At 36.8% G+C, this 15,921-nt stretch overlaps 1 protein-coding gene across 1 annotated transcript in view; it reads left to right on the top strand.

The window, feature by feature from the left end:
- The window catches only part of SYNPO2 (synaptopodin 2), a 99,070-nt gene extending 94,530 nt beyond the window's left edge, over positions 1 to 4,540 (top strand). Inside the window, exon 5 of the mRNA XM_030025469.2 lies at positions 230 to 4,540. Within this exon, the coding sequence (XP_029881329.1) occupies positions 230 to 796 (567 nt within the window). The 3' untranslated portion in view covers positions 797 to 4,540. The remainder of the gene's footprint in view (positions 1 to 229) is intronic.
- Positions 4,541 to 15,921: the final 11,381 nt, after the last annotated feature.

Here is a 15,921-nt window from a genome sequence, read left to right as displayed (position 1 = left end):
TCAAAAATTCAATTTGCTCTTTGTTCCTGTTTCTTTCTCTGCCTCTTTTTTTGTACCTCCTCTCTTTCCACTGAATTGAAGTATTAAAAAGTACCCATAGACATAAAAAGGGATTGCCAGGATGTCATGTGCTTTCAGGGTCTGTTGTTCCAGTTTGGAAGTGAAGAGAAGGGGTTTCCTTTTTTGTTGTTTAATAACTGTAACTGTATTTGGTATTTTGTTTTCCTAGGAAAGAAGCAGTGGACGCTCGTTATCACTTCCTGGGAGACCTTCTTCATTCATTTCTCGAGCCATGTCTCCTACTTCTCCTCTTATATTTCAGCCTGCCCCCGATTACTTCAGCAAGGCAGACACAGCAGCTGACAGGCCTGGCAAGAGACTGACTCCCTGGGAAGCAGCGGCAAGATCCCCTCTTGGCCTAGTGGATGAAGCTTTTGGGCCCCAAAATATGCAGGAATCCATTGCTGCTAACGTAGTATCAGCTGCTCGCAGGAAAACACTTCCTGAGCCACCAGATGAATGGAAACAAAAAGTTTCTTACGAGCCTCCAGCCCCAAGTGGTAGTGTAGCCTTATTAGGAGGGAAGCAATCGGGTATTGTACCACCCCCCAAAAGTTCCCTCTCTGCCCCAAGTGCCACCACACAGGCTGGCTCTCAGCTGCAGTATGCCTACTGCAGTCAACGGTCCAGAACAGATCCTGATATAATGTCCATGGATTCCAGGTCTGACTATTGCTTGTCAACAGCTGATTCAAACTACAATCCACAGCCAAGGGGATGGAGGCGTCCAACATGAGCGCTGAAGGGCCTGGCATATTTTCCCTTCTTCCAGCTTTACAAGCCTTAGATTTGAGTTGGAGAAGGAAAGTTTCTTGCTGGCCCGATGATCTCTGAACTAAAGAAATGAGGAGGCAAAATTGAATGGAGCACAGTTTTCACATGACTGCAGGGCTAGCAGCCTCTAGAATAGACTTAGTTTTACACCTAACCTAAGATTGTTCTGTTCATCAAAAGGCAAAAATACACATTTCTTGGGGGGAGGGGTGCGATTAAAGTGGGGCAACCAATGTGCTCGATACAAAAATCTAGAAAGTATGTAGATGGAGACAGTACAAGTGCTTGCAGTTAAGTTAATGTGAAAAAAAAAAAAAGGTAAATATGGGCATTTTAAAGGCAAGAAGTATTTTACAGGATCTTGTAGATTTTCTGGGTATGTTTGACATCTGAGTTCCAAGGTACTAGATATAACCAGACTTGGCAAAGTTCCAATGGAAGTGGAATACTTGGAAGCGCTGGCTTATTTGCCATATGTTTTCTTTACTGCATTTTTAAAATGAGCTAAGAAAGTAAATCGATGAGTATTTTTACTGTGGCAACAGTTAAAATGCATCTGTGGTCATGGTACCTGAATCCCTACAACACGTAGATATATGCGATGGATTTCAAGACAGTTTCGATGAAGTTTTATGTATTGTAATTAACCAAATCATCTGAACACAACAGGAAGAAAGGTGTTATTAATAGAGATCAGTACCATGATACCTGAACAACAAAAAGGATGAAGAAAGTATTTAGAGTGTATTTAAACTGGATTGCAAGTTCATTTTGTAATAAACTATCGAACAAGTCAGAGGCTGAACAGCCTTTGTTTCTCTGTGAAATGCACTACTTGCTGAACATTAACTGCTAGAGTGTCTGGTAATCTGACTGGCTGAGCAGTTATTCTTAGTATCTAGGTAGCTCAATGTTTAGAAAGCTTTTGATTTGTATTCTCAGTTTGGAAGACATAGATAAGTTGTTTATCAAGAACAATACCTGTTCTACATAGAAATTGGTATGTGAAAGAGGGTTTATGACATGTGTTACACGGTATGAGTCTAGTACAAGTAGCATATATTTGGATGGTTGGTTACAATTAAACTATCTTGATGGATCTGAAGAGATGGTAAATAATTTTTGCTGGTGATACATATCTTGCATTTACAGCTTATTTAAACAATAGAAATATGTGGCTAAAAATATATGTATTCCAAGCTTATTGGGTAGGTTAGATGTTGCTAAAGCATTAAATGAATACCCCAAGTATTACAAAGTGCTCTGCATCCTCCTCATTTTGTGGGGCATTCTTCAAGGATCTGTCAAGCACAGTCAACTAAAAATTACTGCAGAAGCACTGTTAACTATCCTTAGTTTCAGTAAGGTTGTCAACTGTGAGTAAAGTGATTAGATTAGAAAGAACTAAAACATATATGCAGTAAGAAAGAACATATTACAAAACATTCCCATCTGCAAAGAATTTTCCATTATAGCAATTATATGATATAATTCATATAAAGGAAAGAGGAAAATTAAACCCAAGCTGGAACTTCCAGTAAGAGCAAATAATTACATGAAAAATATACCTTTAATGAGTTTAAGTTGGCAGTAATTCTCTAGTCAAACAGAAGTCTCCCTGAAATCAACTGATCCTTTTGACCAAGCAGGAAATGAAGACACAGGAGTTGTAAACCTTTAAACTAGGATCATATTGCTATAGCACCTTACAAATTTATTTCACAAAATATGAATTTGCAAAGAAAAGATGATTTAGAGAAATTGCATGAACAAGGCTGCCATGATATGCCTGAAAATGAGCTTTGCACCTCAGAGTCATCCACACACATAATCAGAGTAAATTTTCCTGCCACACAGGTGAAAAATACATTCTTCTCTGCAGAGTCCCATAATCTCCCCTCTTATCATGCCTGGGAATATTTCCACTGAAACCAATGGGACTGTGGTGGTCCCCTTAAGGGCTTGTCTTTGGATCCAGGCCTATCTCCCTGGAAGTACATGTCAAGTTTTCACTTAATTTCAGTGAAATTATAATTCAAAGTGAAATTAAGTGAAATTTATAATTCAGAGTCATCAAGGCCTTAACTATTCAATAAATACTAATGCGCGTGTATTTCACAGAAGGCCTACATTCTGAAAATTACATAATACTTACATATTTTGCTGAACTGTGGTCCATATTACAATGTTTCCCTGTATCCAAGTGAAGTTCGGGTTTCTGTTTTGAACTGTATCCTTTACACTGTTAAACAGGAAACCAGATTAATGAGTTTGCAGCAAGGCATATTTTTACCCAATACAATTATTTTAATTCTCAGAGTCAGATACCTAACTTGAATTCTCATTGAAACTAATGTTGTAATTCTAAGGTAATACATCTACCAGAAGGAAATGTGTGCTTAATGTTAAGGCACGTGCAATTAAAAATTGCCAAAAGGATTTTTAAATTTTGATATGACAAAAAAAGTTATGATACAGAGTGATATTAAAAAGGCTTTAATGCTGTGATCACATAGGAATACAGAAAAACATACTCTACGATCAAGCTCTAACACCCCCACACCCCCCAAAATGTAACAAACATGTAAGAATGGCAGAATCAGAGAGTTTCAGACAGAATCACTGACTTTCTGTCAATGTCCAAGGAAAACAAAGTGTAGCCTTATAATTTTCTTCTCTTCACAAGAAGGAATTCATCATTAAGTACTTCTGTGAACTTAAGAATTACTGATGTTGAGTTTCATGTGGCTTTGTATCTTATCGTAGATAAACTTGTGTGTTTAACATGATCTGCTACAGATTTTTTCTTCCTCCTGCTGAGGATTTACTAGCTCTCTTTCCCATATGGATTCTCTCATATCTAATAAGGAATGAGTTCACACTGCAGCATTTCCCTCAATAGCAACGCTGGTAAGCATATCTGTCCTCCACCCAGCCATCTATTTTTACAAAGTCTGTGGGCAATGGATTGTCTCTGAGATCTATTCCACTGCCACACAGAAATGAAACATATGAACATTTTCAAAGTTATTAATGAGAGGACATACACACAGGCATGCAGACAGATCACATAGACTTGTTTACAAAGGAAATCAGGCTAAAACCAGATTGAGACAATGTACTGATTTTGATGGAAGCAGCAGGCCCAGACTACTAAATGAAATATCAATGCATACAAAGCTTTATGAAGAACCACACAGCATTTTTCACTTTCTGTTCTTCACCCTATTCCTCCACTAGCAAAGCATCTTTCTATCGAATAGTTGTGACTGTTGTGCGTGAGTTCTGAATATATTAATGCAAGTTTTTCTTACATTTGTTTTTGAATGCACAGATCTGTTCAGTAAATGTGAGGAAAAAATTCTCTTGAGATTTTAAATACGTTGTTTTTGTGTTCACCCTCAGAGGTGTCTTTGTTAATATGCAGAGTATTTGAATACACAATATAACTGAAAATTTAGTTTCTTTAGTTAAGTTAGATGATGATGTTCACAACTCTTTTTCATAATTTGTTTTCATTTTGGTTTCCTTTAACACAACCAAATATCTATTCACATTGCATTTCTGCCTAGTAGCAAAAGACTGTATTATCTTTATAAAAGGGTTTTCACTTCTAAAGACTTTTTGCTCACTGCAAAGGACACTTTATTTGAGAGTGCATGCCAGAGATGTAAATTGTATCATTTAATAAAGTGATTTGACTTGACAGATGAGAAACACAATTTTGTTTTCCCTAAATTCTTGCCTGTTTGTTTAAATAATCTGAACCCAAGTAAAGCCTAATCTCTTTTTTCTGCACCATTTTTAGATTCACTGACTTTGCCTGTCAGTGACCTCGTGCTGATGTGAGCTTCTAGAAGCTTAAATCAACATCAGGTCAAATGGCAACTTGTCAAATTCAGCAGAATTTCATTTTGATGCTGACTAAGCAGAGGAGGGAAACGCAGTGAAGCACAATCTACCCAGGTAAAATAATATGGTCAGAGCAGTTTTTATTGTTTGAACATTTTCATCCCCACCATAAAAACCTGTAACTAACATCTACTTAACTACAATTACTTGTCTACCTTACATGCATCTAAACCTCTGTTTACTTCCTGTAGGTTTGTTCGTAAGGGCTGCATTTCTCTGTTCTCTTGTTTTTTTATTCTTAATTGAAACTTACTATTTAAAGAAGAAATAAATATTGAGAATAAATTGTGAACCCAGTCTTTACACTATTCAGACTATTTGGGTAAATCGTTCTTAAGGAAATAAGGACAGCATGTACAATCTATCTGTGAAAAGCCAGATCAAATTTTCACTCTTTATGTGAAATGAATCACAGAGCAGTTTTTGCATGTGTAAAGCAAGCAGGATTTTGCCCCCAATACAAGAAAAATGACTGATGCATGTAAAACTTGGGGAACTGATAAAGCTTGACAATAGCATTTTAATAGCTTTGCTCTACGAAGGGTTTACTAGGTTATAAAAGACTCAGTAATATTTCTTTTCATGGTAACATTTTCATTCTTCTTTGGTAAGTTCTGAAATACATCATAAAGAAAAAAGCATAAGCCAGATTCACAGTTTAACATAACTCCCTTGACTTCAGTAATTTGCAACAGATTAGAAATCTCACTACACAGGCGAACAGTCATTGGTTTTGTATGATGTTTTACCCTCCAGAGAAGGTACTTTGGATTTCTTGAAATGCCCTAGATTTTCTGGTGCATTCATCAACATTTAAGAGCATTTAAAATGACTACAGTGTAGCAGACTGCTCCATTACTGAATGTGAGTCTGGTGGAATGAATATTTGGTGCAATGAGTGATTTTAAATTCCTCAAATTGAACATTATTGCTTTTAAATTGTTCACTGGATATATTGTTGGATTTTAAAAAGAAGTCTTGTGCTGCTGCTGAGACACAAACAGTGCTCAATATGCTGTAAAATGTTCGGTGTTTGTTCACGCATTTTCAATCCTAAAAAAAGGACTCAAGTATTTTATATCCAAAACAAGATGACCCCAGGAGTGTTTGTGTGCATGCACACCTAAGCCTTTTTTTTTTTTTTCCTGGAGAAAGAAGGGTAATGGTTAATTAATAGATGTTAACGGAGAAGTAGGAGAACATACTGTGCTCCGATACAGTCCAAATACACCTCGAATGTTACCATGTAAGTGACACACATATGGAAAAGAAGGTGTTGATAAACCCCTAGCTATTAATAGTACCTAGATCTATTCTCATCTTTAAAGTAAATCAAAACCTGAGGATAATTTTGTCTAAATAGTGCAGAGATTCATGACTTATTTCTTCCCTATAAATAAACATAAGGAAAGATATGCTAATTGCTGGAAAAATGATTTTGTATATTGTAAACAATAATTTTAAGCAGGCTGTAGACAAGCAGAATTTGCCCAAGGCAAAAATGGAAAATAAGAAGCGTTGCAGCATTCAGAATCAGAATAATAGATGCCTTGGTATCTTTTCCCAGCATGCACAACCTCATGGGAGTATGGCAGTTATAAAACAACTGCCACATTTCAATTTTATTAACAATTTGCTAAGCCATCTTAGTTTTAATCAGTCACTTCCTGTTATTAATGGATGCACTTGAGTTTAATGTAAGAAAATCACTAATTTTTGAAAACAAGAATCAACATGAAGTCAGCATATGCTCAACTCTACAGTATTCCTAATCATTTTTTCTAACAGAAAAGCTTATAAGCATAAACAGCATACAGCATTTTTGACCAGGTGCTCATGAGCTACTCTGATTTTCAGGTCTGTTCAAGACAGTATTTACAGTTAAATGCAAATCTCCTGCCTATTAAATAATTTGTATATTGGAACATGGAGCTTAAACTGAAGCTCTCTGGTGAATTACTTGCATGCACAAAAGAATATTCTCAGATGCCTTTTTTTTAAAAGATGAGAAACAAATAGACAACTTTTCTAGTTTCCAAGAAATTCCCTGCTATGGATCCACAAAAATTCACATCTTATGTGAAAGTTCAAAATTATTTTCTCCACTATTTTTGTGGAGTTCTCCACCATTCTTTACTTCCTCTGGCAGTTTAAAACTCCAAGAGATTTTCTATGTGGTAGTAAAATAAAATAAAAAGATCAGTGCAGAAATGAATAAATCTACCTACTGAATCAGTATGCCTTGAGAAAAAATGCAGTTCAAAGAAACACCAAGAACAGAACAACAAGGCAAAAATCCTTTGACCACATGCTCCTTTGACCAGGAGCAAAATCCTGATCCCAGCTAAGTCAACGGGAGCTTTACTAATTTACCACTTATGTCAGCAGGGCAAGGATTTCACCTCACATAGAAATGTGCAGGACCGCAAAATACATGGTCATGAATTCACAAGCACTGAACTGATGTCAGCGGTTCTGTAGTATTTTGAAGCCTGTAGTTTTAAAAAATGTGACTGGCAAAACAATAAGGCATTAATCAGATTTTCTAACATCATCTTCTGTTAGGAACTTGCTCTTTTCAATGTGCAGAAGTAGGGATAGTTATCTCAGTTAGGACTCTGTCAAGACTCAAGTTACTGTCTTGGCCCCCTGTGTAATCAATGTGGAGAGGCATTCTTAAAAAGAGATTAAATCCATTCCCAAATAAATGCCTAAAATAGGTGGACTGGATACTAAGTCTATAGGATATTTGGACAGAGGAGGATCAAAGAGTTTTTGACAATGTGCAGAGTGCCGGAAGATAGGTGATTATACATTTCCCTCTCTCTTCCTCCTTCTACATATACAGGTATCTCTTCAGTACAAGTATTGCAAAATCTTTGGCATGTAAATTATTTCTAAAAAAGGCTGAAGCTATCATGGGAAGTGAAATTTTAATTTTGGTCCATTAGGATAACTACATGGTTAAGTTACAAGCAACTCTTCATTAAGCTAGATACTAAAATAAAAAGACAACTTAGCAGACAAAGAAACAGAATACATGCCTCTGTTTCTAGACCTGAAGTGTTTTTTGTGTTACAGTATATCCTGGTACAATGAATTCTGAGAGGACTTAATAGCTCTGAAACCATGCTGCCTGGGCATGCAATGCCAGCTCAGTCTCAGAAGCTATATAACCATGTTGATGCAGTGCTGCACCTGAATTTGCTCCTCATCTGGGCAGGCTTGATCTGGTATGAGAAATGAAGTCCCGGGACTCCAAATATATATTTATGCCACTCCAAATTCATCTAGGTTTGCAGACGTCAGAGTGGATAGTTTTGTACGTGTGACATGGATCATCAACAAACCAGATAATCCATCCAAGGATAGTGAAGAGATGATTGTTGTTATTTTGGAATCCATAAAGGTCTTGAACTTTAGGTAGATACTTTTTCAATATCAACATTGAGGTTTCTCAAAGGAACAGATCATTAGTCATCTCTTCCTGTGTTTTAATAAGCTGATATTTACCCTGGCAGAATTAGATACAGATCACTGTGTTTTGGATGTGTATTACTGGAGTTAGATGTGACTCCTCTGTATTTAACCTCAAATGAATAGCAGTATAAATACAGGTTTGGATGGCAGCTGGTAGATGTCTGGATGGATAACATTCAAACAGTAGCAAGAGTAACTTTATTTTTCCTTGTGACCTTTATAATAGTTTCTACTCCTTTGAATGCTCTACCATAAACTGTGTACCAGAGGACAGAGAACATGAAAGTGCTTTAGGACTAAATTCTCAACTACAGTGAGGATTAAGGGCATTTCCAAGGCACATTGTAACTTTTTTCCAGTTATTAATTTGACTGTGTCTTACTTTGATATTTATTACTTTCCTCTGTTTTCAGTTTTTGCCATTATTCATGATCTCCCCTTCAGACACCCTAGTGTGTAGGAGACGCATTATATTTTTTGACAAAGCATATATGCCTCCTGAAAAACTATAGTTAAGCCAAACAGGCAGTGCATTATAATGAACACTCACCTACATATACACAGAATGCTCACAGACCACAGAAGATGAAATAGGCAGAGAGCAAGAGGGAAAAAAAAAACCCCAAGAAATCACGTGTTAACAATAAAGAAGAAAAATACTATTATATTAGACTGTAGGATGTGGTAGGTTTCCATGCTTCTATTTCCCCTCTGCATTTTAGGGATTGGTGCAATCTGTGGAACACATGACTCTGGTCCCTGTCACTCAATGTCTAGCACAGACAGAAAGACAGCTAAGGGAGTACAAGAAAACAGGGCTAAAACAAGTTAGTATTCTAAGCAGTATTCTAAACAGACTTGCTATTCCATGATGTTTTTCTGCCACTGGAGACTTCATGCCCTGACCAAGTCATACTGGCATATCACGCCAGTAAAAAAATAAAATCAAAGAGACTATATTTATTTTTTATCCTCTTTTATGAAAGAGCTAAGCAGACTAGCATGTTATGGACACTCAGCAATGTGAAGACCCTACACAGTCCTGTACTTAGCTGCAATAACTAAACTGGCTAGTGAATTTAATTTATTTTCTGCTAAAAGATGGTCAATTTGTCACTAACACTTCAAACTTACTTATGGAATATTACCATGTTTTTTTCTCTCAAGTTTTTCCAAAACTTGAGCTGTGTTGTTTGGTTGGGCTAGGCTGTAGCTGTCAGATGCTTCTGTTTCCTTAGCTGAAAAAATTCACAAAATTCAGACTGGCTGAATTGCTAAGTCAGTATCCATGAACAGTGATATCTAAAGTTATTTGCAAATCTTCATTACCAGTAAAATCTAATCTTTGTTAATGGCTGAGGAAGGGGAAGATCCTGAAGTGCACAACTACTGACAAAGCAATTGCCTTTTTCAAAACTCAAATTCCTGAAGAAATATTTAGGGTATTCTTTCAGTGTCCAACTTTCAAGCCCAAACAAGATAAGCACTTTAACTAAGTCTAGTGCTGTCCAATAGAGGGCAATGGTACACAATCCATATAAGCTAATACACTATAGGCTCTCCCTGACAAGGCCTCTATTTCAATAGAGAAGATATGGTGCAGTTAAAGGAGATTGTGTGGACACCAGACGCCAAACAATGTAACTACCAGCCAGCCCACATATATGCTGCAGCAGAAGTGGAACTCAAATGCCATAAAACTTTACAGTTTGAGCTCAATAAGATGATATAGGAGGTATTCATACAGCACTATTTAATGACTACCACACAGATACTAGCTAATTATTCCTGACCTCAACACCATGGGGTGGATAGATGTCATTATCTCGTCTTAAAAATGGAAGAAAATATGACAATGAAAGAACACGTGAATTGCTCAAGGCTGTTGAGACAATGGTAACAATGGACTTCAACACAGGCATTCCTGGCTCTTACCTTCACCTATAATCCACTAACTATTTATAGGAGTAGTGCATACTTAACAACCAGCACAATTACATTCTTACAGTTCAGAAAAGAAATAGCAAGGAAGCTCCAAATCCTTTGAAGAAACAGTCTAGTAATTCAAGAGACTGATCAAGTTATGGCCAAGTCTGCCAGGCAAAACTCACCAAATTCTATGACAGACAATGTAAGGCTTTGGAGTTGTTTACTGATAGTAACCGTAGCAGAGTGAATAGGGATTAACCTCAAGGGCAGTAGAGGGATTAGTTTAAAAAATCAGAAGAAATAAAAGGGGAATCTGCATTTGTCTTATCATAATGGAAGCACCTGTCCTCTCCCATGTCACCACACTAGTCTCACTTAAAGTCTATAATAAAGCAAACAAACCCCATCCAAACTAACAGACTCTTTGAGTTTCCCCATAAGCCACTGCCAAATCATCACTGGCAATGTCTTCAGTCTTAAATAATTAAGACTCAGATGGTTTTGATGATGTCTGTTACTAAGAAGCACACGGTTTTTTGTATCTATCGTAACAGTAAAATGTGCACTCAGCTGCTGCCAAGGTGCTCAACTGTGCCACTAAAGAGAAAAGAACGGCACAGCCATATTCAAAGGCAGCAAATGAAGGCATGTTTATGTCAGGAGTCTCTTCCATTCACCTTGGAAGAAGGTGACGTACATGAAAATTATGTCACTGTAGATGGTGTAAGAGTTTCTTCTGTGACTCCTTGAAAACTGCTTTAACAAGAAGTTGCATGATTAATTTAAAAATGAATGAGTAAAACTTGTCAAACTTGCCACTTCTTTCTCAACAAAGCGGAGTTAACAGTTAACCTCTGCTTCTAAACAGGCGGCATAATAATAAGTGTAGATAAAATCAGTTTGCTGGCAGAATATTTTTATAAACAAAGAGCTTAAAGAAAAAATCTATTCTAATAAATTAGCAATGCTAGTTCCTGGAAACAGAAATCTTCTGGAAAGAAGAGACAGAAAGTACATGAATGGAAAACACCACACCCATTGCTAATGAATCTTCCTTAAAAGCAAAGCAGCAAGGAACAGCCTTAGGATAACTAACAAACGTATAGTAAGTTTATGTGAATACACGTCCACAAACTCCAGCCACTGAAGACACAATATAAAATATCAGTCATTTCTGTCAAGATACTAAGAGTAGGTGGCACAACATAGTCTGGAGAAAGAGAAGGAAGTTGGCATAATTAAAATGCATTATGTGGACTGTCAAAGATTGTGCAGACTTTGGTGTTTGCAGCTTCCTTGCCATGCATGCCCAAGTTATCTTCCAGTTCCAAATAGGATAATGACAGTATTATATAGCTGTTTATTTTAATTTCATTTCTAACAGTAAATACTATACAGGGAAAAAAAGCAAAAACATTGTGTCTGTCCTCCCTATTGCTCATCCATGCCTCTTCTTTCCTATGGCTAGAGATCATGGCTATTTGTTCTAAATCAAATATCATAGCATCAAGATAAATATTTCATTAGGAAAAATACTTTCAGCCTTTGTATTTATGTGTGTACTGTCTATATTATACATATCTTTTTTTCCTAGTGAAATGATGTTGAATAGCATCTGTCAGAGTTCAGATGAAAGGGAGTCCACATTTCTGGGGAAATAAGCTTTACACTCCTAGTTTTCCATTCAAAAATGCCCTAAGTCCTGCACCAATGACTTTGATTCTTGCAGTGTATTTTTTGAGGGGGATGGAACTATAAAGACAACTTGAAGTTCCAGACCTTTGCATTCAATAGTTTCTTGTTCCTTTTAGTTCTGTTCACTATCCTAAGTGAAAGAGGAATTTGAAAAAGTAAATAATCTGCAAATGCTGGCAGTTTGTATTTGATTTGACAGATAAGCTTTATCTGAATTAAGGCGTATAAAAGTGTTGGTACAGCAAGTGTTATTCCACTGGGCACAACGCCCACATTCAGCGTAGCTAAAGTAATGGAGAAATCAGTCAGTAAAGTAAAACACAGAAGTATAATTCCATGATGCATTCCCATATAGCGTAAGGAGTTTTCATTCCACATCTGTAGGATATCAAGACTGAGAATGCAAAATATCTATGGCATGGTTGGACTCCTGTACAGTGGAAAATATGAGATGGTAGGAGTTTTGTTTTCTGATAATCATCTAACAGGCCCATTAGTCATGGAATGTTTCTAAACTAAGTGAATCTGTGAAGGAAGAAATAAGAGCAACAACATCAAGAGGGAATAAAGCATGTTTCAAGAGTGAAATAGTGCTTCTCCTATTTTAAAATATTTCTTCTTGCAGCTATCTATGGATCAAAATTTGGTCTTTGATTCTCCGTGTTTAAGAGTTATGTACTTGAATTCACAATTATTTGGATGCAGTAAATTACTTTTTAAAAAATTTTAAAAGGGCAGACTGATCATAGTGTAATCTGTATGTAGTAATCCAGCAAGTATTACTCCCAATGCTGTTGCTCATACTTAGTAAAGAATAGTATCTAACCTATTGTACACCTCCTAAAAATACTGTAAAATACATACTTACTATGGCAGTCTGCTCCCTGGGGGGTCTTTTGTGCATGACTCTAATAACAGCTCAAGGAAAAAAATGGAAGAAATGCCAAGACTGAATCCAAAACTGAGAAATTATCCCCCAAACAACTGCACAGTAGTATAGTAGATGTGCTTTACACAATGAAAATTACTGCAATATTTTGCACTTCGTAGGAGTCAAATTGAAAGGTATATTTGGGGTGTATCGTATAGTAACACTTCTTCAGTTGTGATGTGTTGCAGTTTTAAAGTTTATACTTGCTTAAGCTAATGATACAGCATTCAATTTCATGTAATGAGGTTAGTATTGACAAGCAGAGCCTTTTAAAGTCATTTGGGAACAATGTTAAAACTTTTGAAAGATAAGGTCATGACACATCTTGGTGACACAGCAACAAAGAAATGGTACTTCTAATTCAGTACTTTGATGCTAACTTTACAAAAGCAACATCTGCTCAACTACAGGATTTCTACATTTCAGCCATGAAGTATTCCAATTAACTTAGAAGTTAATGGGATCACCAGAAAATACCTCAACACTGGAAATGTCACAAAGTAGAACAGCAACACCATCAGTACCATTTATTGAAAATTCACTAAAGATGGTTGCTAATGATTTGCACCACTGAGTGCAGAAATTGGTTCACTACATGTGAGAGAGGAAAAAAAAAGCCCAAATATTAAATTTGATTTTTTTTGTTGTTGTTGTTGACAACAGTGGTGTTGAATCTTTTTGAAGTTGGCCTTTACTTTCTGAAAGAATCTCCATTTTCACATGGAGACCGCTTTGGTGGTGGGCAAAGGCATATCTTTTTCCTCAGCAAAATTATCTGTGACAAGACAGAAACTCTTAAGCTTCTTTGATAAGGAAAACACCAAATGGAAAACAAGTTCAGCCAGGCTATAACTTCAAAAATGGGGTCTACATCTCATTTCTGATTCTGGAAAAAAACCACAAAACCAACAGACCCTACTTCTCTGCTAATACTGAGTCTGCCTATGCAAAAACATCTTGGGAAGAACCTTCACAAATGCCAGAGGCAGACTTAGAGCTTTAGAAGTGTCACCTTACTAGTAAATAATCATTCTGCTACTTTATTAAACAAATAGTCTCTGAAAGCTTTTAAAACACGTCCAGGTGTTCCTGCTTCAGAAGCCTGGATGTTAACCAACACTCAATACCTATAACGTCAGCAAATATTGCATGGTTGCAAAAGGAACATGACTTGCTTTGGTCACATGATTGTCAGCTGAAGATGACCAGAAAGTTTATTTAGATGACTCCTTAATTTCTGCTACCTCCACTACATAAGGCTTTCATTTCTCACCACAAAATTGAAGAGGGCAGCTGAAAAGCTTGATTCTTAACTACTTCATTGTCTGAATGAAATTAACCTATTTTGCCCTAAAACTTCTGGTCTTTTTTGTATTGTATATTTATTTTCCAAAATAAAACATGTGCTCTTCCACAACACCAATGTAAATTCATCTCTCTTCAGAGGCGAAATAAGAACTAATTTTCCATGTACAACTAATCTTGAATTCATTTCTTACATATACTTTAAAAGAAAATTCAACCTGTTCTGAGGGTGAATTTTCCTCAGACCTCTTCCTTGGAGAAGACTGACCTTTAGATATAGGATCTGTTCCCTGAGGATCATCTGCAATCAGTCTTTAACTTGCTATCTCAGTCTTCCCAATTAATGTCCTGAATAAAAAGAAATAGCCAGTTACTGGTCCAAGTTTGTGGTTTTGTAACCAGTAATCTCTGTTTCAAAAGCCCTTTTGCCCAGTATCACATTGTGAAGTCTAAAAATAACCTAGCCTCTATATTTACAGTGTTGGATAAGTAAAGTCACTAAATCCATGTTCAAAGCATGTAAATAAAAATTACTTACTTTTCAGAAGCGCTGAGACCTGAAAACAGTAAAATGCATAAATGCCCATCACGTCTTAAAACCAGCCCACTGTTTTGTAGCCTGAATATGGTGCTGCATATGTAATACTAGACATCTAGATTTTAAATGCTTTCTAAAAACAGTCTCAATAAAGTCGGTGACAATCTTAAACAGGAATTTAGAAGCCTACTGTTTTTTTCCAGTTGTATAGGTGCTTTCAAGAAAGTACTGCTTTTCCAGCCGAAGTGTTTTCAGATGTAGATATGACACAATAGGCTGTAGGATTCAGTATTACATTTAAGACTCAACCGCAGGTCTCCCTGCAATGAATGCACACAGTTTCCACTGACATTCAAAGAAGCTATGCATGTGCTAAAGGGGAAATCTTATTTGGCAAGTGACACTACCACACAGCATTGCAATCCACTGAGTACAGAGACAAATCCTGGTTTCATACTTCTGCAGTAGCAAAGCCCCCATTAGCTGACCCTCCCTTCCCTGAACCAATCACGTATATATACTTGTTTTGATTTAAGTATGTTCCTGTGCAGGAAGGGCAGCAGAGGGTAATTTATTTTCACAGGAAAAGATGAGCAGCTATAATGATTAATGGGAACATAATTTTCGTAACACTGGGATACTAAAAAGAGAAAGAAATGTGGGACAAGTTATGTAATGTGTACTTACTGAAATACACTGCATGTCTCTGAAAGGAGACATGATCTTGCTCTCTCTGAAGTGAACAGGAGCTTTGCCACTGAGGGAGACCTCAGCTGCTTTAAATCACAAATCGATTTCCTCTAATTTATTCTAATTTACAGGGAGTATAGCATCAGGGATACATTAAGGAAGAAGAATTAAAAACTACTACACCCAATACCAGAATATCCACTGCATGACATGTTCCCACCTCATAAAGAATAGTATCATCCCTGTGACACTTAGGCCCAAAACTCAGTGATACCAATGAGTACAAGAGCTGCCTTGCCCCAGACGACCAAGGATAAAGCAAGGTTAACACAGTTGCCCTGTGTCCGGGCTGAAGGTTCCTCCAGACTTTGAGACATTAGTCTGAATCACTTACAAATAGCAACTGTACTCAGAGGAACAAATGTCTTGGAAAGAAACCACTGTTACCTAGGATGACACTTCTCTTGGAACTGTGCTAAAGTTTCCGGGACAGGCTCACCTCAATTCAAGGGATTATAACACATGTTCACAATGCTTTTTCCTCAGGGTAGCAGGAGTATCACATCATTTTTCCATTTTTCTTGTAAAATAGGATTAGGTGCCTGGT

The sequence above is a fragment of the Aquila chrysaetos genome, chromosome 1, assembly GCF_900496995.4.
Source record: "Aquila chrysaetos chrysaetos chromosome 1, bAquChr1.4, whole genome shotgun sequence".
Taxonomy (NCBI): Eukaryota; Metazoa; Chordata; class Aves; order Accipitriformes; family Accipitridae; genus Aquila; species Aquila chrysaetos.
The sequence above is the reverse complement of the archived record's forward strand: the minus strand, read 5'-3'. Positions and strand labels throughout refer to the sequence as shown.